Raw genomic sequence first — 20,678 nt, forward strand, 5'->3', positions numbered from 1 at the left:
CTAAACATCGATGTTTTTTAGTTTGACAGAAAAAATTCAGATGTTTTGTTAACACAACCAGACATTTTCACATTGTTTACCACATAAATTCATTGACATGATGGAATAGGCCCAAGACTTAAACAAATGGAGTTGTGTTTTTGTATTTAACAGAATCTCTGAATAGCCTGTTTGTTCCACTGTCTCTGTTCTCTTAACCAGTCAGTTTATGTGTGTGTGGCTTAGACTGATGTTTCTCCACTGTAAAGCGGACGTGAGGCATAAAGAGAATAATTTACTTTCTGACATGTTTGTATCTTGCTCTTTGCACATGAATCGAAATATGTATAGAATGAGAGAGCAGAAGAGATACTGTAGCAGCCATGATTGTCTGTTGGGTCTTGAATATATGGTAACTGTCAACTTGACTCAGCATCACTGGCTTTAATGTCTTCATTCGTGGAAGGGGCTTAAAGAGTCTCCAAGATCAGTAATACACACACACACACACACACACACACACACACACACACACACACACACACACACACACACGGGCTCTCCACGTTCCACCACTCATTTAGGTTAAATTTTCTAGTTAGTCACACTTAAAGAAATAAGACAGTAATTAAACATTCACAGAGAAAGAGAGAGGATTCCTACATATCAAAGGTAGATTGACCATAAACCAACCAGACCATACAAGAAAATATAGAATTCACTGATTGCATAGATATAATATAGTATTATAATATCTGTAATACATCAGTGGATATAGATTAACTATATTTAGCTGACAGTGCTTCATGGAAATTAATAAATCAATCTGCACTACAACAATAAATCTCGAGTCCCCCAAAGGAGAGAAAACAGTTCACACTTACACTAAAGCCTCAAACCCAAGACCAGGTTGGGCTCATGGTCCACACTGTTCTATGATTTTAACCTCAAGCTCTGACTAAGAAACAGGCTGAGGATATAAAAGCTTAGTCGAAGCTAAAAACAGTCTGTCGTGACTATAAATTTAGAAAATTATTTAAATGTAATTAATGCAACCCAATTTTAATGATTCATTTTTGAAAATTCTTAAACGGACCTTGTATTTATACATGTACATAAATGTACACATTAGTGTTAACACTGTAATCTTCTTATTTAGATAAGAGCCTCCTATGTATCCATATTCATGACGAAGTAGTGATCCCCCTCATTTCTGCCTTTAAAACTTTGCCCTGAAATAATGGTTAAATATACAGTTTTGACAACAAAGTTGAGCCCCAGGCACTTAAAAGATACCCATCTTAAAGAAATTAATTACCTCCCTTGTTAATCTTGATATAATTAAATTTCTGAAGAATGAAATTTGCTGCCTTTTTTCCCGTCTCCGCCTCGCTGCTATGGAGGCGAGCCGATAATGGCTGGCTCTCTAGCTAGCCTGCTGGCCAGGGACATGGGGACAGCCTAACATCCTGGGCCCCATGCTGTGCTATACCGCACTGTGCAAACCCACTCTCCTCATCCTACGCCTGCACCACTCACAGGGATAGGCAGAGAAAACGCCTCAATCACTGCTTTGCCATTCTGCGCCTGCTTGTGTTTCCTCCATCCTGGAGGAGATGGAGACTCTGGGCCTCCAGATTCTTAACATGTGATAATGTCGTTGAATGGCTTGAGAGTTTTAGAGCGCGGGCGCTGCTAATGAAGTTGTCAACACGGAGCCTCTGAAACTTGCATGGTGGAGCCCTGGAGAGCCCAGAGAGTTTTTTTCTGTTATGGCTCACTTAAGAAACTCCTGTGTCTTTGTGTGACTTACTGTCGTTTTTTATAGGACCTCCTGTGATGCTCCTAGATTTAACCCTGATTGCTTTGTGCAGAACGGCACCGTGGCACTACCAGGGAACACTGCGTTTTCTTGTCGCTATGTATTTAAGTTTGTTTTCCTTTGACTGTAAGTTTTGTGTCAGCTCCATTGTCAGCTGTCAAGGTTTGAGCCTGGGGAAAGAAAGGAGAAAAAGCTGGAAAAGATCTTTCATTAGGTGCTGGCAGGGGGGGCAGAAGAATGCCAAGGAGGGCGGAGGGGGAGGTGGTAATATGTACGGAGTAGGCAAAATACTACAACTGGTTGGCAGAAATGCCAACATAGAGAGTACTTTGAGTTTTCAGAATCTGAATCAGGACTTTTCATTGTGGAGGTGTACATTATGCATCCTGTGAGCAGCAGCTTTCTGCTTAAAACTCAATACTAAACAGTAGGGCACCATCCTTAAATTTACTGCATTGTAACTTATCTCTAGTAGTTCTCTAATTTTTTTGTTATTGTTGTCAAAAGCAGGATTGTATGATATACTACACAGTGGTTGATTCTCTTCACTCATAACCTTGATGTCTTTTTAATAATGTATGTGGGGATATCATTGGTGGTGAATTCCTAATATTTCAGTAAAACTGCACACCAGCTGACCATGGTATGTTTAAGTGATGCAAAGTGCCATTGCTACATGAAAAAGGCTGCAGTGCCACAGACACCCTTTTAACAAATGCAGTGAGTATTTCAAATGTTCGTTGAATGATGATGTATGAAAGAACAATATTTATTGTGTTTATCAAAAATATATAGCAACTCCACGTAACCTGACAACTTAATTCCTGTATGGCAGGAATTGTAATTGCGAATGTATATTTGTTTAATAAATCATGAGGAGTTTTTGGATTATTAAGGTCAAATTCAAAGTATGAACAGTGAATATATATTTTTGACTGGTTCAGCAGCTGGTGATAACTCAATCAGTGAGTTGATCATTCCCACCCTTAAAACTGCTGCTGTTAACTACCCCCTTTATTCCACTTTAAGCTTTTTACTACACCGCCCAGAAGCGCCTGTTTCTCTTAGCCTCCCACTGGGAGAGGCCCTGTTTAAGCTTCCAGTTACACTTGAACTACCCCTCATAACCTGGACCAACCACCAGCTACTTAACTCGACAGAGATGGTCCATGCAAATGAATTGCCCAAATAACACAGTTCTTGTCTGTCCTTTAGTCTAAGGACCATTTATTTAATTGTTTTGTGCTAAAATATTGTTGTGATACAGTGTCCTCTATTTTGTCTTATAACAGAAAAACAGAACGTCTAAAATTAGCTTCAGAAAATGGTGAAAGAGAACAAACAAGGCGATCCATTAGTGAGGATGGGTTATTGGCTGGCTTGCCTCTTCTCATGGCGGCCCATTAAAAGTGGTAATGTCTGCCTGCAGCAGTGCCTGGGGAAGAAGAAGGAGGCCATGGAAGGCATATTTCACATGCATCAGACACTGGAATTAAATAGACCAATGTTCCCTAAAAAGACTGAAGTACATCTCTTTCTGATGTGCGTCCCGGGCAAAAATTCATTGATCTTAGAATGTCCCTTGGCAATTATAAAATATTAAATCCAAGTCGCACTTTTCGGCTCGGCTTAATTTTTTTTTCCTCGCTTTTCACTGCTTTCCATTTGACCAATTTAGAAAAAAAGTTAGAAATGGATGGCCATGAAAAAAAAAGGCGCTGATAATAAAGACTGTGCCCACTTTTAGATATCTTTTGTTATGTTTCTGTATTGTTTTTGCAGAACATCTCAGATCATTAAATGGGATGAGGTCCCAGCAAAGCAGAGAGTGCCTGAAACATGTCTTATTACAGCATCAGAGCAGTGTAAACCGGGGCCATATAAATGACTGGGACTGAGGCACACAAGGGAGTGAAATTTGTATGATATCTTTATTCCTGAGCACAAGGTCTTCTGAGGCACTGATGCCTGTCTCAGCACTCTGGGGATGACAAATATTTGTCAGCTGCTTTCCATTAGGTCCGTGGCCCCGGTGCTCGCCTCCCTGGCCCCCTCATGTCCCTCAGAGATTACAGCGAGGTCTACAGTTAATTGCCCAAATCATTAAATTTAACATATATTTCAATAAATATAATCAGCCAGCTGTTTGACAAGGTACACAGTTCATTAAGTCCCCTTGCTTGTTTGTCCTTTCCCTAATTAAGATTTAGAATCGATCATTGAGTGTGTAATGTACGGTGTAGCTCGGCTTGCACGGGGACTCTCTCTGCTCAAACGAAAAGGAATGGCATCCGCTTGCTAAAGCTTTACCATTTAGCACACTGACTGCAATGGGAATTAGACATCCTGTGCTAATTAGGGAGGCCAATTAACTGTGAAATTCAGGCATTTTTGACAAATAATCTCAGCAGAATTCAGACATCACCATGCACATGAATGTTATCAGTCCTGAATGGAGAGAGGATAAAGGCTGTTGGCTCCGGTGCTGTTTTAGATGCTCGCTTGTGTTGCTGAAAATGTGTGTGTGCTCCCAGTGGTGTGCTGTTCATGTCAGTTAGCCTGCAGTTTAAAATAATGTCTCTCAAGTCTGTATATGTCCACTAAAATCCACGTATTTGATGCCTTACTGTGAATTTAGTACAATTAAACAATAGGTTACATTTGACATGACTGCTGTTTAATGTACTAAAGCATTGCATGGATAATAGAGGAAGCAATAGACTCTGAAATACTGCAGTGTAGTCTCAGAGAAAAAGAACTGTAATAAACACAGATTGCTGCCTTTTTTGCAGCAGCGTGTCACCAGGTTCGGCTCTTGTCTGGCCTCTAAGCAGCAGAGCAACCATGTTGCGGTTGCCGATGTTTGGCAGGGCATCTGCCCAGCACTTGACCTCTATTCGCTTTTCCTGAAACAAAGAATTGGCATCACCAGAGAACCTCAGTGTTTCTGTGTCTCTCATTCCCATTTTGATTCATGATCACATGTATTTTTTAGATTGCATAAATTATGTATTTTTTGGACTAATGAACGCCCTCCACTGATAGAACTTTGGGAGAGTTGTGAATAGCTGGCTATGGCCTCTATCACCCGCATCAGTGTTCTGATTACGTGTCATGGCAGTTCTGAGCAAGATGTGGTTTGGCTGGAAAAAGACCTGCCTGGCCTTTTGGAGCAATTTTTATACAACAAGGTCCAGAGAGCCACAAAATGTAAACATACCTCCTGGGCTGGCCTGTGTCACTACACACTCCTGCTTTGTTGTGTGTTTGTGTATGTGTGTGTATTGAAGTGTGTGCAGTTATGCGTGTGTGTGGTCTGACTCGTTGACAACTATAAAACAGGCCCCCGCTGTCTTTATTACCTGTCGGGCCTATCCCAACTGCTTTGTTCCCTGCGATACATAGAAACACATTTCACAGTGCTTGCGTTGGCGCTTTCTGTTCAGTTGGAGTTGTAACAGAAAGGCGCCATTACGCCATGGAAGGCAATGGCTTTGGGTGTATGCTGAAGCTGTTTGGATACCAGGCAGTGCCGGAGGTGTGTTTGCTGGGCGCCGGTGGGCAAGTCCTGCAGCTGCCCGCCTCAGGTGCAGGAAGAACTGAGTACTTCCTTTTACAAAATGTGTAATTATTATGGCAGACAAGAGTGTGGATTTAAACCGAGTCAATATGTAGATAAGCGTTATACACACACACACACAGCTGCCTGGAAAATGATGCTGTTGTATGTGGTACAATAAAGCAGGTTGCCAAAATGCTGTGCAGGTAAGAAGGAAGCCTTCTGGGCCTGTGGAAGAGGAACCTGATGGGAGGAATGAGGCCTCCAGGAAAGTGCCAGAAAAACTGTAATGAGGAACTCTTTAGCTGAGTCCAAATTTTGTGATGCTGCCTGCCATTATTACCCTCCCCCTCCTCCCACCCTCATCCCCAAACCACCTAGACTACTAATTGACAGTGTATTATATGACTTTAATATTGACATTGCAGTGCCAAATGTATCATACTGTGGAATCATTAGATTTCTATGTCTTTCTCATATTTATCAGCAGAACTGCTGCTGGTAGTAGTCATAGTAATCCTAGTGGTGGTAGTAGTAGTATAAGCAGTATACTATATATTGTTATCTGTTAAAGTTTAATTGACATATCCAAAAGCTGCAAATGGTAAAAGGAAACATTTATTTCTGAGTATCTATAAAAACTCTGTCAGCCTCTCACCCTGGCAGCTTGTTGGATGAAAAACAATGACACTGGGGGTCACAAGTGCTCACAGAGGCACTCTATTTAAAAAATCCTCCAGTAAAGTTTTGGTTCGTCTTTCTGGGCCATCTATATAAAACATGAAGCTCTACTCTTTCCCCAGAAGAGCCTGGATTTTAATCAGACCTGCTCTTCAGACAGCCGTTTTCCTGCCTCTTATACTTAGCAGGCGTCACATCAGGTGCATGGGGACCAGAGACAGCGGCGCCGGAACGGAGCCTGTGATGGCTAAATGATGTCAAAAATGGCCCCATTTATGTCAATTTGAGATCAAGGGCCAATTCATAGTGCGAACCTCCACTGTAAATGTGCTTTCTAACCTCCTCCATCTGCATATCCACTGTGGCCCCTTGGTGCGTTCCTTTTCTTGTAAGTGAAAATTGTCACTGCTCATATGAGGATTTATGCGAAGACTGACAGTTCGGCTCACAGAACATGTCTGCAGAGCGGCGGGATCCGCAGTGCCGCCTTTTGGTCTCTTATCTCATTCTCAAGTCAGTGTCTGATAATGCTTAGATTCTGTGTTATTTAGTGCTATGCTATTTTGTTAGCCTACTCTTTTCCCTAATTAGGCCATTTGCAGGATGCGTTCCCCTTAGTGTGGTCATTTATGTTCGATACCACTCTGAACTGATATGCTTTTGTTAACTGGTTGTTCCTATTTGGAATGTTTCGCAAAGACATCAAAGGGCGGACCACAAGCCTCATTTGGCAACTTCTCCCAGCTATCCATCGGCTGCAAAACACCCCGGTGCCTTGATTATTAACTCAGTCACCACCCTCTCATTCAACTTGAATTAAAAATTAAAAACCAGCAGAAATGACAGTGCCACACCATTGAAAGTAAAGTGTGCAAAACCAACAAGGGCTCATTAGTGAATAGTTCTGAAGACAAGCATTCTGACTTGAGACTCATTACACTTCTCCTATTTTAACTCTAATTGGGTTCATTTTATATATGAAACGCCTTGAATATTTAATGTTGAAAAAGTTCTACTTCTGATACTTTATGTAGCCAAAGATACTTGGCCTGCGTTAATTGTCCAGGTTATCAGGCAAGCTGTTAGCGATTTCTCAGCTGCTTTTGCTCTCCCTGTAGAAAACCAGAGAGGAAAGACACTGAACACATCGTTTGGTGGGTTATTGATTGCATCAGGATCCTCACACAAATAAAGCTGATTTATAAATAACAACATCGACAAAAGCATCTTCTGCATTGTTGTTTTATTAGCTGCTGTACTGCTGTTGTACTGTACTGATTGTAGACAACTGGATTTTATGATCATTTATTCATCTAATAGATGATTATAACCAATATGTGAACAAAATGTTATTACCCCACATCCTACATGCTGCTGCCAACCTACGCTACAAAGACCCAGCTAGAAAAGCCTTTGTAGTGTTTAACAAGTTGTTCAGCTAGCCAGGCTTAGAGCATTTTAATTAAACAGATTAAAAACAATGTTATGGTTTCTTCATCTGGTTGCCTTCACACAATCTTTTGTTTCTCTCAGGTTGAAAAGAAAGAAAGAGAGGGAGGGAAAAAAAGCCAACATTGTGTTTCCAGGCAGGAAAGTTTGAAGTTCTTTGTTTGGAAGCGAGGTTCCGGGTGCAGCACACTGTTTAGCTTGGTGACCCTGTGACTGTCTTCTGAGGAATTGTATGAGCAGCCCTGCAGAATAGTGCTCCAGGGTCAGCTTTCATCTTAGCAGTAACCTGTGGACTTTGAAACTCAGGGCGATGGAATTGCAGCTTTGTCAGTACACTACTAATTAGAAAATTCCTGACCTCGAGCAAGATGTTTTAATTATGTGTTGTGTCAACGAGTTTGCAGATTTAATCCACCGTTGATACACACTCAAGTGTGCAAACTGTGTCGCACGTTGTAGTAGATCAAGTGGAATGGTGAAGGGGCTTTTTTGCTCCGTCTTTCTCTGCCCCATATAACCTTACGCCTCTCCTGCACCATGTTTGTTAAGAGCCATCTCATGCTTAAGTAGCCAAATTAGACGTGGAGTTAATGTGTTAGTTTGTGAAAAAGCTGGTCTGATTTGCCTTGGTTTGTGGGAGGCTGAACAATGTGACAGTATTGTGCTGGGTGTGAGCTCTCTGTTGCAGTGAGTCAGTGTGAGGGAAGGCAGGAAGGGGTTAAACAGAAATTGAGCGGGGATGCTGGGGGCAGCAGTGCTGCAGAACATAGCAGTGTTCGTGCGAAGGCAAGTCATTTCCCGAAACACTGCAGACACATGGCCTGCGGCGCTCTAAAACCTTTGGAGACCAAAATGGCTTGCAGGAGTTAGAAGTAATAAGGTGTTTTTTTGCCTTCTTTCTCCTTGACTGAAATTCTGCACGGTTGCTATGCATTGCCATGGAGCTGTGTAGCTGTTTTTATGGTTTATGTGGGTATTAAGATGCTCTGCAACTGGCCATTTTTGAGATTTGTTGTTCTTTAGCTGTGAAGCAAATGGAAGTTGTTTGTTTTGAAAGTAATTCCCTCATTTTTTTGCCATGATCAGAATGCTAGACCTCACTCTTATCCCTTTGTATTTTTCCCTTTATTCTTTCTGCTGTTCACAAAATGACAAATTAACAGAAGCATGTATGAGACAAGAAAAAACAGATATAGCAAATGTGTTTCACTCTCCTCCTTTTTGAGAAAAAAAAAAGCACAGTGACAATGGCAGCCTCGTGTTTAGGCTTTGCACAGAAAAGGAACCTGTGATGGGAACAAAGGCCGTCTGTGTCGTTGCATGAACATAAAGCTGTGGTATTAGTCCATCCTGACCTCCCTGATTATCAGTGTGCTGAACCAAAACCCTTTTCATCCTTTCCCCTGGTTCTGTTAATCTTGGCTGCCTTGTTTGCTTCAAAGAGAGGCTCCAGCATATAATCTGGGTATGTACATCTGTGAATTATTATTCTAATTCTTTATACGTTTATTAGAGCTGAATAAACTCCACATCAAATACATCACTCGGGCAATGTCAGAAAGCCCGGGGCAAATCAGCCGACATCTGTTAACTCTTTCAAAATGGCCTCATCCAGCATGTCTGTGGGCGTAGAGGAGCGAGAAAAAGGAGAGGCGAGAGAGGGAGAGAGAAAGTCTCTGTTGCTGATTAATGGCGGCCGTAGGAGAGGCGTTTCAGGCCGAATGTGGAGATGAAGCGGGGCCGCACTCCCACGGCTGGGCTCCACACTGTAAACACTGTGAAGGGACGAGGCGGCGTTCCCCAACTGAAATGCGGCGTGGAGGAGAACATGTGGGAAAGCTTTGCTTCCTGGCACATAGTCAGTCAACCAGTCAGTCAGTCCCTCAGTCAGTAAATTAGTCAGCCAGTCAGTGAGTCAGTCAGGCCCTCAGCCAGTCAGCCAAACAGCAAGTTCTTCAGTTGGTCCGTCAGTCAGCAAGTCAGCGAGTCCTTCAGTCAGCCGGCATGTAAATAAGTTTGTCAGTCAGTCAGGTACTGCTGGTGAGAGGAGGCCCATCAGGAGCACCTGCAAGCATCTTTAAAGGTTCTACCAGCCAGTTGCACTAACACAACCAGACCACCGAATCACGGCTGGCGACGTGCCACGGTGGCCAGCGTCATACACAGAATTCATCAGTATTTTACTAGTGGCTGCTGCCAATTTCCACGCTGGCTTCAACTTTTTAAAAAAACACCACCTGGTTCAGCTTTTGCTTCACTTCTTTGTTTAGCTTGTCAACAGTCTGTCTCTGTTGTGCTATATATGTCCTCCTTGCCTGGAGCATAGACTTTAGAGTTTAAACGGATTTTTCAGCATCAAAGTAATAACAACAAAAGAGTAATGTTGCATCATGAACAGCTTATCTATTTCTCAACCAACATGGGGCTAGTCTTTATCCTTCAACATGAATGCTGAGCAATGTCCCCCCCTCCCCAGTTTTATTTAACACGGTATGTTAGCCAGGGTGTTGTAACATACCGGTACATACAGTACACGTGTGAGTGTGTAGTCTCTTACCATGCAGCCCGTCTGCAACTTCTGCTGTGAGGAGTGGAGTGCTGAGACAGCAGGTTGGCCTGCGCGGGGCCGAGCAGCTCTGTGTGCCTGGCAAAGTGGGCCATTAACCCACCGCCCTAAGGTGTGACCTGGGCCAAATCCAATATTGGCTCCCGCATCAAGGCACAGGTGCCACTCAGGGTTCAAAGCCACAGATCAGCAAGAACCCCACCACCGCTCCTGCCCCAACCCCCTTTCCCTTCTCAAACAATAAAGGACTGAATGTAAATTCCTCAAGACACCTACAAGCATCGCTGCTGCCGCTGCACAATTGGAGACAGGGAGTCAAAAGCAGAGAAAGAGAGTGAAAAAGAGAGAGAGGCAAAAACATACATTATTAATAGAAAGTAAATTTAACAAAACAGGAATTAATTTTAGTTCTCTTGAGGTGAATGGCGCCGGTCATTGGAGGGCCAAAACATGGTAGTGTGACCTGCTGACTTTGACCCTCAACTAAGAGATTCAGATTTTCCCTGTAACTTAGTATCATAGATGTATTAAACAATGGATGGCCCCCCAGTCATTTCAGTAACAAATGCTCAGCATATGGCTAGGGGTCACTCATCAGGATGGGAAATCAACTCTCCATTCTCCTCCTGCCGACTCTGCCACTTGGCCGATCAAGGTTTTCGAATGTAAACAAAAATAAACATTGAAGAAAGGGAGGAGGAGATGGGCGCCAGCTATGAATTTCAACCACATGGACAAGCAACACCATCTCTGCATCCATCTCCCTCCACTGGAGGAGTCACCATGGCAAATGTGGAGAAATTAAACACCAGCTGCAATCTCAGCCACGTGGATCCTCTCTGCCAAGCTTCCGTCAAGCCAATGTGCAAGCTGGTTAGTTGATAAACCGGATGACCTCTATGCCTGCATCAATTTCAAACGGGATATCAGAATTTGTTATATCTCTTATTTCACTGAAAATTGGCTAGATCCTCAGACACCAGACAGCACCATTGACCCAGGTGTCTCTTTTTCTATATATTGATCTGACCAAACGGAGGACTCTGGCAAGAAGACAGAGGAGGCATGTGCTTTATGGTGAATAAAGACTGTTGTGACAGTAGGAATATTGAAATGCTGTCATGTCCCACAGACCCTCTACCACAACGGGAATGGACACTCTGGATCACTGCTACATGCTGTTCATGAGTAGCTGTCTGCTTTCAGAAAGAACGCCCATCTTGCTGAGGTCAAATATGTAAACAAACTAGATTGCCCCCAGTGACATGAGAGGTCAGGCCAATCAGAGGCCCCCCTACAGTCTGTACTACATGATGCAGTCTGCAGCACATTCCAGGACACCGCTGTCTACGTCACCGGTTCCCAACCTGGGGATCCAGACCCCCACTAGCTTCACGGGGGGTCGTGAGGCCTTCTTGATTTTAGGGTTGCAAGAATACTTTTTTAAAGATATAAAATGAAATTGTTATTTTCAAAGTTTAGATCATTATGGAAGATATAAACTTAAAAAAAAATCTCAGATGATAAGGGCATGGTGAAGACCTGAGCACAAACTATATTCACAGAGCTTTCACTATCTGCTTAACAGCCTCATTCCACATTAGAGAAGTACACAGATCAAACAACCAAAGAGCTAATAGTACAATAGCCAGTCGGGGAGAAGAAAACATTGAATTTGACTAAATAGAAGCCTATTAAGTATGTATGATTGTTAAAAATAAAAAATACATAATACAGACAGAAAGTTGTACACAAAGTTTCCAAAAATATCAGGAAAACTCATCTCTTGTGCAATATTCACAAGAAATAATCTGCTCAAAATTCTTACAAATCACTCAATTTACACAAACTTCCTGCAGTTATTGTTACAGTTATCAAACAGTTTATCAGGTCTTCTGTACTGTTTTTATGCTTTTAATATTATATGAAATATCCACAAAATATGTCAGGGGCCGTCAGTCTACTGATAGAAAAGGGGTTTCTTAAGGTAAAAAGGTTGGGAACCACTGCCCTACGTCACAGATGACATCAATGGATTCGCTGTCTATGGTGGATTTAATTTGTAAAACAACAGAAGCAAATGTGCCTAAAACTACTGTTTAGTTATTCAACAACCAGGAACCATTTTACCAGAACCAATGCAGGATGCCATAAACACCTTTGCTGCAGCCAGTCTGGAAACATGGACAAGTATAAAGCAGCAGTCTACAATGTAAGAAGAGCCATGAAGGTGACTAAAAGGGACAAATAGGCAATGCACAAACTGAAGATTACATTTCACTGGAATTGTGCTTCATATAATGCTATGAAACAAAATGTGTATTAATCCCTGGGAGAACAGAGGCCCCATAAATACACTTTTGTTCCTGTTTGAGTACCATTTACTATAAACTACAGTCCCGAGTTGTTTTAAGGTATTTACTTTTTAGGTATTTTGTATTTGTTAGCAGTAGCAGAGTAGCATTTTCAGTAGGAACTCATGGGTTTGGTGGTTTTGGAGTCACTACCCTTATCGTTTTTATTCATCATGTCTTGTGGATAACCTCTCTGAATATTGGCAAGTTGCATCATTTATAAGTAACCCTAATACATTTATTTATATCATGACTCCAATACTCTTGAGTCATGATTGGAGCATTTATTAATATTTACTAATACATTTGAATTATTAGAATATCTGGTGTTTTTTTTGTTTGTTTGTTTGCCCAGGTTCCCATGTCAGAGTGGGTATGGGCAAAATTTGGTATGTATTTCTGTTTTTCATTTAGTCTGTCATAGTGCAGTTTATTATACTAATTGTCAGCTCCACAACCACACTCAGGCTTCCTCTTGCTGCCCTTGTGTGCATGAACATGTGTGTGTGGGAAACCATGGAAGGGTGAAATAGTGCAAAGTAATGTGTCTGGCCCATTGGCACGTTGTCATGTATGTCAGCAGAACATGGCTGAAGACAAGAGCCAGTAAGGAGGCCTTATTACAAACAAGCCTCCTCTCCTCTCCTCTCCTCTCCTCTCCTCTCCTCTCCTCTCCTCTCTTCTCCTCTCCTCAGGTTTTATCCACTGCGCTCTCTCCCTCTCTGTTTTTCTCTCTGTCCCCCGCTCCAAACAAGTCAAATGTCTGAAGAGATGTATCGAAGTATCCCTGCGCGTTCTGTACGATGGATATGTCATATGACATAATGCCTCCAAGCGCCCATCACAGATAAAATGACAGATGCTGTTTTTTGCCTCATGGATCTTTCTTGGCCAAGCTGATTTTGAGACTTTCAGTTTCCCTCTCCCCCCTCTCTCTCTCTCCCTGTGCCTCTGCTCTCCTGCTTTTTCTCTTCTTCTCACTTTTTCTTTTTATCCACTGTGACCTTACAAAGCCTGCCATTTTGTTTTTCATTGAATTTCAGACACAATTACTGTGTAATTGCTGGCGACAGGGAAAGCGTGGTTGTTGATGTCTCGCTTTCCTTTTTAACTGACACTCAGCCATCTGCTTTGTTTAGCGTTGGTGTTTACCCCTCCCATCCCCACTCCCTCCTCCACAACATGATTTTCTGCGTGTGCTGGCGAGAGGGATTGGTCTCCATAGATACCGACAACAACATACCCGTGTTTGGGTTGCTGGCATGTGGAGGGCATATAAAGACGGAGGGAAGAGGAGAGGAGAGGCTACATTGAGTGAATTCCTGGACGAGCGCTGACCTTTCTGCCTGGATTCGGATCACTTAAGGCCGCCCCTGTCACTGAAGGGAATGAGGCATTCTGGGAGCTGTGGCGCACTACCTGAGCACCAATATCTGGCTTTACACACTGTCTGTCTCCTCCCCACCATCAACCACTGCAGGGACGACACCACCCCAGCACTGACTGCCTGTGGCGACCACTGCCCATCCGTCCAGGTGGATGGATGGCTTTGATTGGTAAAATCTGTGGCCCTGTCACGAGGCTTACTTGTGAGTGGCAGTAATTGGCATGGCAGTAGGCAGGCCCATCTTTCACATGTGGTCAGCCATGATTGAGCTGATTAGGCTGGGGTCACTCCCCAAAGTGAGGGTCTGGTGTGCCCAGAGGGGCGAGGAGCCCTGTCCCCCCCAAAACATGTCAGCATTACTGACCAGAGACCCTGGAATTTGACATGAGCCCAGTCCAATCTTGACACATTAACAACACCACATGTAATGTAACCTTTATGTTGAAAGTTTTAAAAAAACACAGAATCAAAGAGTAGCTGTGAAATTATGACATGCTCAGGGCATCCCTGCTAGCATGGAAAAACAGTAACCACGTCCATTGCTTGTGAACATATCTGTGATTTTGTGGCTTTTACATCATTTTCCTGCAGGGGTTTTCTCCTTCCTTTTTGTAGTGTATGACGCAGATGGTCAGGGGATACTGACTAACCACTACATGCTACAGACAGCGGTGAAGAGCTTCTAGTCAGAGCTAGCCGGCCATGAGTAGCTACAGTCACACTCCCTGTTTCTCCACTAGACAGACAGGGAGTCAGATGGAGCTTTGACAGTCACTAAAAGCATATATATGACACTTGAGGAAAGTCACTGTCTGGGTACCTGTGTTGTAGCTTGGCTAATGGCTCAGCTATGAGAGGCTCCCCTGTGTGTGTGGGTCAGTACATAGCCATAGCCATGTTGTTCATTAAGTAATGTTGCTGTTCATAGACTCTAAATATATTTTTAATCTCTGAATACAGTACATTTATCGTCGGACCCGTGTGTTGTGTTTAATGTCACTGCAGTGAAACAAATATGCCCAATCTCGTGTTTTCTGCTGGCACTTGCCACACAGTCTTGCTAATGCTAACCACCGTGACATCACCCATTGGTTTGTGCACTCCCCATTCGAAGCCTCAAGTTTGGCATTTTGGCTGTTGCCATCTTTTGTGTGTAGTTCCTCTTTAACACTGACCCGACACTCTGGGCCAATCAGCCTGTCAGGCAGGGAATTCTCCCGATGCTCCTGAAGGCCAGTCAGGGCCTGTCAGAGATGGTAGATGTGGTTGAGGTAAATTGGCGGGAACAGTGGCCTGGCTACCCTCACTCATCATCCAGCGTCCAGGGGTCAGAGAGTGTACTGAGGGAAATTTGAAAGCACCGTCATACAGTGAACACAAAGACAAGCATATGAGGGGGCGGGTGCTGGAGGGACTTTGGTTTGGTTCTTGTAAATCCATACCCATCATATGTTTGCAATTAAGGCCTGTCTGTACTGTGTGTTTACAGAGTGGTGCAATCAATGTAATTGTGAGAGGGTGTTCCTGACTGAAATGTCTGTCTTATTTCTCTCTGCCTGGGTTCAAGTGGGCACTTGCTGGATTTGTTTCCCCAGTGTTTCTCATTTCCAAATGTAAATGCATCCCTTGATTTGTATCAGCCTCTGTATACACTCCCTTTTTTATCGTTCTCATTTTTCCTGGATCAAATACAAACAAGAAGAGCTCCATTTCAGAGTGGGACGTCAGCTCAGATCTATGTCAGCAGCGTTGTTCATTTAGAGGGAAAATCTTTTCATATTCATGGCGATGCAAAGAGCCATAGAACACGCTTAACTAAAAATGATAGTTTCCCTTGCTGTCGGAGAACGTCGCCAATGTTTTTTTCTCGGCCTTGTGTTCAGCTAGTTGAGGGAAAAAAATCTCCAAACACTGCTGCACCTGAATATCTGGACGTTATTAGTGCATCTGTTTGATCTCATTCATGTTCTGCAAGAGGGATTACTTTTCTTAATTGAAGGTGTATACTTGCTTAGAGGCCACAACATTCCTTACTATTGATACCGTCAATGTGTTAGCCATTCAGCAATGATTACTTCACTGGGAAATGAGAAACATAGTATTGTTTTAATTCTGAACTGTTACTATGTTTCACCATGGAAACTATCCCTTTGGCTACGCCACACACACACACACACACACACACACACACACATAGATCTTTTACCTCACTGAAGGCAAAGTGGGAACAAATTGCCTGAAAGAGAAAGTGCAAAACACACATCTGTAAAGGAGAAAATAAAGTTAATGAAATACACAGTCATTTGATGTTTCTGATAAAGAGCACAATCATTTCATTTTCAGCTGGCCCTGAAAACTCATATGCAGAAAAAGCATGACACATAAAAGCACTTCCTCAATGAAGTCGGCACACTCAAGCAATTGAGTGTCGTTGAATCAATGTGTCGCCGAAAGTCACTAGAGCAGTGATGATGGCCACTGTTGATTAACATCAAGCCCTTTCGCAGGTTGAAAGCTCAAAGCTGGAATATGTCCCCTGATAAGTTTCAGGGTTTCTACACAATTTTGGACAAGTGTAATCAGTTCGTGTTTGAAAGAAGTTTGGAACTGGACAGCAGTGCTTTGAGCTATATGCTAACATCAGCATGCTAATATGCTCACAGTGAAAGTGCTAACTGGCTGATGCTAAGCAGGTACAGGTGTCCCCATGCTCGCCATCTTAGTTTTTCTTGTTAGCATGTTAACACAATATTAAGCACTAAATACAGAGCATAGCAAGCTCTGCAGGTATTTGGTTGTAAATCACAATATCGGACAAATTAAAAATTTGACCTGATTATGGCGCTAAATGAAATCTTAACTGATCACCAAACTTCAAGGTTCATCCTGAGGGGGACATGAATGACATGAATGTCTGCTTCAAATTTTAGGGTAATCCATCTAACTTGTGTCAACCTCATGTTGGAGCTAGAGGAAAAGTCAGTTGATCACTTAAGTCAATAAAATTCATATGTTGTCCTGACCAACATTCATAACCCTAGAGCCATGCCACTAGTATGTCTGAGTGTTGCTAGGTCCCTTTATGCATGACTAGAAGTGTTGTCATTTTGTTATATTTGTTGATTACATGAAAAATTACACACAGCTGTAGAACTGAACAAGTACCACCTGTAAGCACAGTGAACTACATGAGGCCATTTTTCAAAATTGTATTCAGCAGGAATCTTTGCTGCTGTGTTTCTGCATTTAACTTAACAGTAGTTTCTTGTCAATCAACCAGTTTTATGTCTCTTTTTTTTTTTCGGACATTGGACAAGTTTCATTTGTATGTTCCACCTACTTAAAAACATCCCTGTTCACAATGGCTACCTGGTTGTTCTGTTTATTCCAAGCACAGCGTTGGAAACAGACTGAATATTGGTTGAATCACTGTCAAGCTACATTTAAGTCAATATTAATCCTTGACAACTATGGACTTAAATATAAAATGTTAAGGAACCAGTGTGAAGTCCCAGATCTCACCTTTTGACCTCTCCTTCGTTTTCAGGTTTCAGGCAGCACGGCGGGCTCCCTGGCCAGCTCCTCCACCCCGTCCACCTCATCGCGCCAGTACACACGGCAACGCATCACTCGCGTCAACCTCAGGGACTTAATTTTCTACATGGAGCAGGAGAGAGAGACCGCCCACTCCCTCCTCCTTTACCGTGCCCTGCTCAAGTAGCCTCTGCTCCGCTCAGCGCCCACCTCAACCTCCTCCTCCTTCCCAACCACGTGCCTTCAGATCAGGTCTAAATGTTTCAGCTCTGTGTCTCCATATGTACTGTAGTGACGTTTGATGTAGCTTTTAATAAGAAGAGAGAGAGATAGAGAGAGAGAGAGAAAAACATACAAAAATAAAACTGTTGTTCTGTTTCTTCTCAGTTTAGATTCACGGTTTGTGGTGAGATCATTAAGTTTAAAGGCCATATCAAATTCTTTGTGTTGACGTTGGATTTTTTTAAAGGAACAAAGTGGTTTTGGTGTCGCTGGACTTGACCCAGAACTTGTTCCATGTATGTCAGGTAGCTGTTTATTTGACGTTGTCGGCAGTAGCTTCAATGAACCACCTCAAAGCAAGGATTATTTTGGGCAAAGAGAATTATGCTCACACCTCGATACAGCCTACGATATTCTCCATGAGCTATTTGTTGAACGTAGTTCAATGAATGTAGTTTAGCTGAACACAATAAATCAGAGACTTTACTGGTTTCTATCCCGAGACATCGTTTTGAAACATTAGGATTCCAAATAACAGCATCACATTCAATTTCCTCACTGTATGTGTAAATAGTTCGTATTGAATTATTTTACAGCATGTATATTTTTATCACATGTAAGCTTTGTAAGAAAAAGAATAACCCATGTGTCAATATTATGAAACCTGATGTTTTGTAAAACCATGTGCTTTGAATGAGTCAAAATTAGACAGTTTATTCTGTTCACCTGTAGAGTATTTGTTATAAGGCAGAGTCCCCATGACCCTTCTGCAAAAGGTCATTAGACAAAATCATGGTCGCACCTAGAAACACTAGTTTCTGATTGGCCACCCAGTGTCAGTGTTTATTTTATTTTTTAACCCACCCCAATGTGAACTTTGATTTTATGACTAGATTTTTGTACATTGTGTACTATCATGCTCACTTCTTCAAAAACCTACCTGGTATAGAAGGTTTTGGTGTTACTGTACTGTAGGTGGGGCCGTGATGTGGGAGAGTGAAAACTCGGATCAAAACAGACATTCCTTCATCTTTTCCTCTCACTGTCCTATCTGCACATTATTGATGTTTGAAAAAAATAAGTTTCAAAATCTCAATTGTGCTGGTGAGCCCCTTCAGCGCCAGCCTACATTGGTAATGGCTGAATGACAAAAGCACTTATTCGTTTGTATTTTGATTCACGATTAAGAATCACAGCTGTAGAGTCATGTTAAACTATAGAATGAAGCAGCCTAAAAATGATTTCTACTTCCTCCCATTTTGTTTCTGTTTTTGTATTACTGACTGAAGAGAGGAATGGGATAAAACGCCTGCTTTTTACATGTCGTACTGCATTGTTGCCTCTTTTTATTTTTTTTGTTTGTTTGTTTTGGGTTTTTTACAAATCCTTATTGTATTATGTAATATTGTCCATTATGTATTTTTGTTTGTTTTTTTCTATTTAACTAAATATCTTGGCCTCTATGCAGCTTTTCTTGTCATATTGAAATTTATTTAAATATTGGTGACATTTGGAACAATTGTTGTGCATTGTACATTTTGACAGCACTTTTTTTTATATCTATTTTACCTGACAACTGAAAGCTGTCACTGTATTATAGCAAAGAAATGAATCTTTTAAGTAGTAAACGGTATTGCCACCTTCTGTCAAAAGACAGTTATTTTTAACAATTAATATATTTTCTTTTCGTTTTTTTTTTTTGGATTGGCTTTTATGCTTAACACATTTTCATAAATTTTATCTCCAAAATACCATGTTTTAAAAACAAGCACAACAATATCGATTGTGATGATTTCAAATGGTTTTATTAGTGATTTCTATGGTTTCTGGTGGTTTCACAGGAGGATATTTCTATTACTACTACAGCTTTTTAGCCAAAATATTAGGACAATATTACTGATGTAAACAGACGGGGAAATAACATTTCAGTGTAAGGATGATTTGTAAATATTGTTTACAAAACTATGTGTTTATTAGAACCACGTTATTTTTGGTAAACTCTTGTACATATCTTGAAAATTTCCTGTTTGTGTGAAAAAACAATACTTATGTATTTGTACCTATTTTGTAAAGGAATAAATAAGCTGTTTACTAAACTGAGCAGATGCTGACTTTGTGCATTCCTTCTTTTACTCTAACAGTGTACACATCAGGATGTCGGTAGATACTGTTGAAGTCTTAACAGGGATAAAGAAAATGTGAATTTTTTTTCTTTGAAATGACTTAATAACTAAGCAATACCCCCCCCCCTCTCTTCATTCCTTACTCTTTAAAAGGAAAAATAAGCTGTTATGTTTTTTACCAAAGTCAACGACTAATTCAGCCTGCTTCATTTCCATTTCTAACATTGCACATGCTAAGTACAAACTGAGTCAAGCGCTGCTGCTCAACTATGAAAAGTCCCCCTAGGTTTCTGCTGCTAATTAAGCAGAAGCATTTTTGAAAAGACCAAACTGTTTAACTCAGTGCAAAATATTGGAGTTTGGGAGCATATTGGTTTTTTCAAGATCTCGGCCTATTCCTCAGTCCCTCTGGAGCTGCAGACTGATCTGGATTCAGCCCTGAAGACGACCTTCCTGCTTTGCAAAAATTAACAGGGAGCTCGCATATGCTTGGGTACAGTAGACTGGAAAGATTTCTCAGAGTTTTATCAGTTCAATTAAAGGACACAGAGGTCGACAAGCTGAGTACAGCAACCACATAAATGCTGCCATCATCTGTAATAAATGCATCTCTAGATCGTGACAGAGGTGACTGCTAAACTAAACCTTATTTTCCTTTTTTTTTAAAAGGGCAGTTTACTCCAAAATCAAAAATACATATTTTCTTTGTACCTGTAGTGCCTTTTATGAATGTAGATAGTTTTGCTGCAAGTTTCTGAGTGTTGGAGATATCGGCAGTAGAAATGTCTGCCTTCTTTTGCATATAATGGATCTAGATGGCACTTAGCTTGTGGTAGTCAAAGCGCCAAAAAATGTATTTGAAAAACTCTCTTTTCAGAAATCATGACCCGATAATTCAAGATAATCCACAGACCTTGTTGTGAGCAGTTTCATGAAGTAACTCTTTTCTTCCTACCAAACTACACCTGCCAATCGTATCACTGCACAGAAGAAAGCATGCCT

At 41.7% G+C, this 20,678-nt stretch overlaps 1 protein-coding gene across 2 annotated transcripts in view; it reads left to right on the forward strand.

Moving 5' to 3' along the window:
* Positions 1–20,379, forward strand: part of LOC126390101 (transcription initiation factor TFIID subunit 4-like) — a 97,070-nt gene extending 76,691 nt beyond the window's left edge. For both annotated transcript variants that reach the window (XM_050044233.1, XM_050044242.1), the window contains one exon: positions 17,345–20,379. In XM_050044233.1, coding sequence (XP_049900190.1) covers positions 17,345–17,518 — 174 coding nt within the window. In that variant the 3' untranslated portion in view covers positions 17,519–20,379. The remainder of the gene's footprint in view (positions 1–17,344) is intronic.
* Positions 20,380–20,678: the final 299 nt, after the last annotated feature.

Source organism: Epinephelus moara, chromosome 1, assembly GCF_006386435.1.
Source record: "Epinephelus moara isolate mb chromosome 1, YSFRI_EMoa_1.0, whole genome shotgun sequence".
Classification (NCBI taxonomy): Eukaryota; Metazoa; Chordata; class Actinopteri; order Perciformes; family Serranidae; genus Epinephelus; species Epinephelus moara.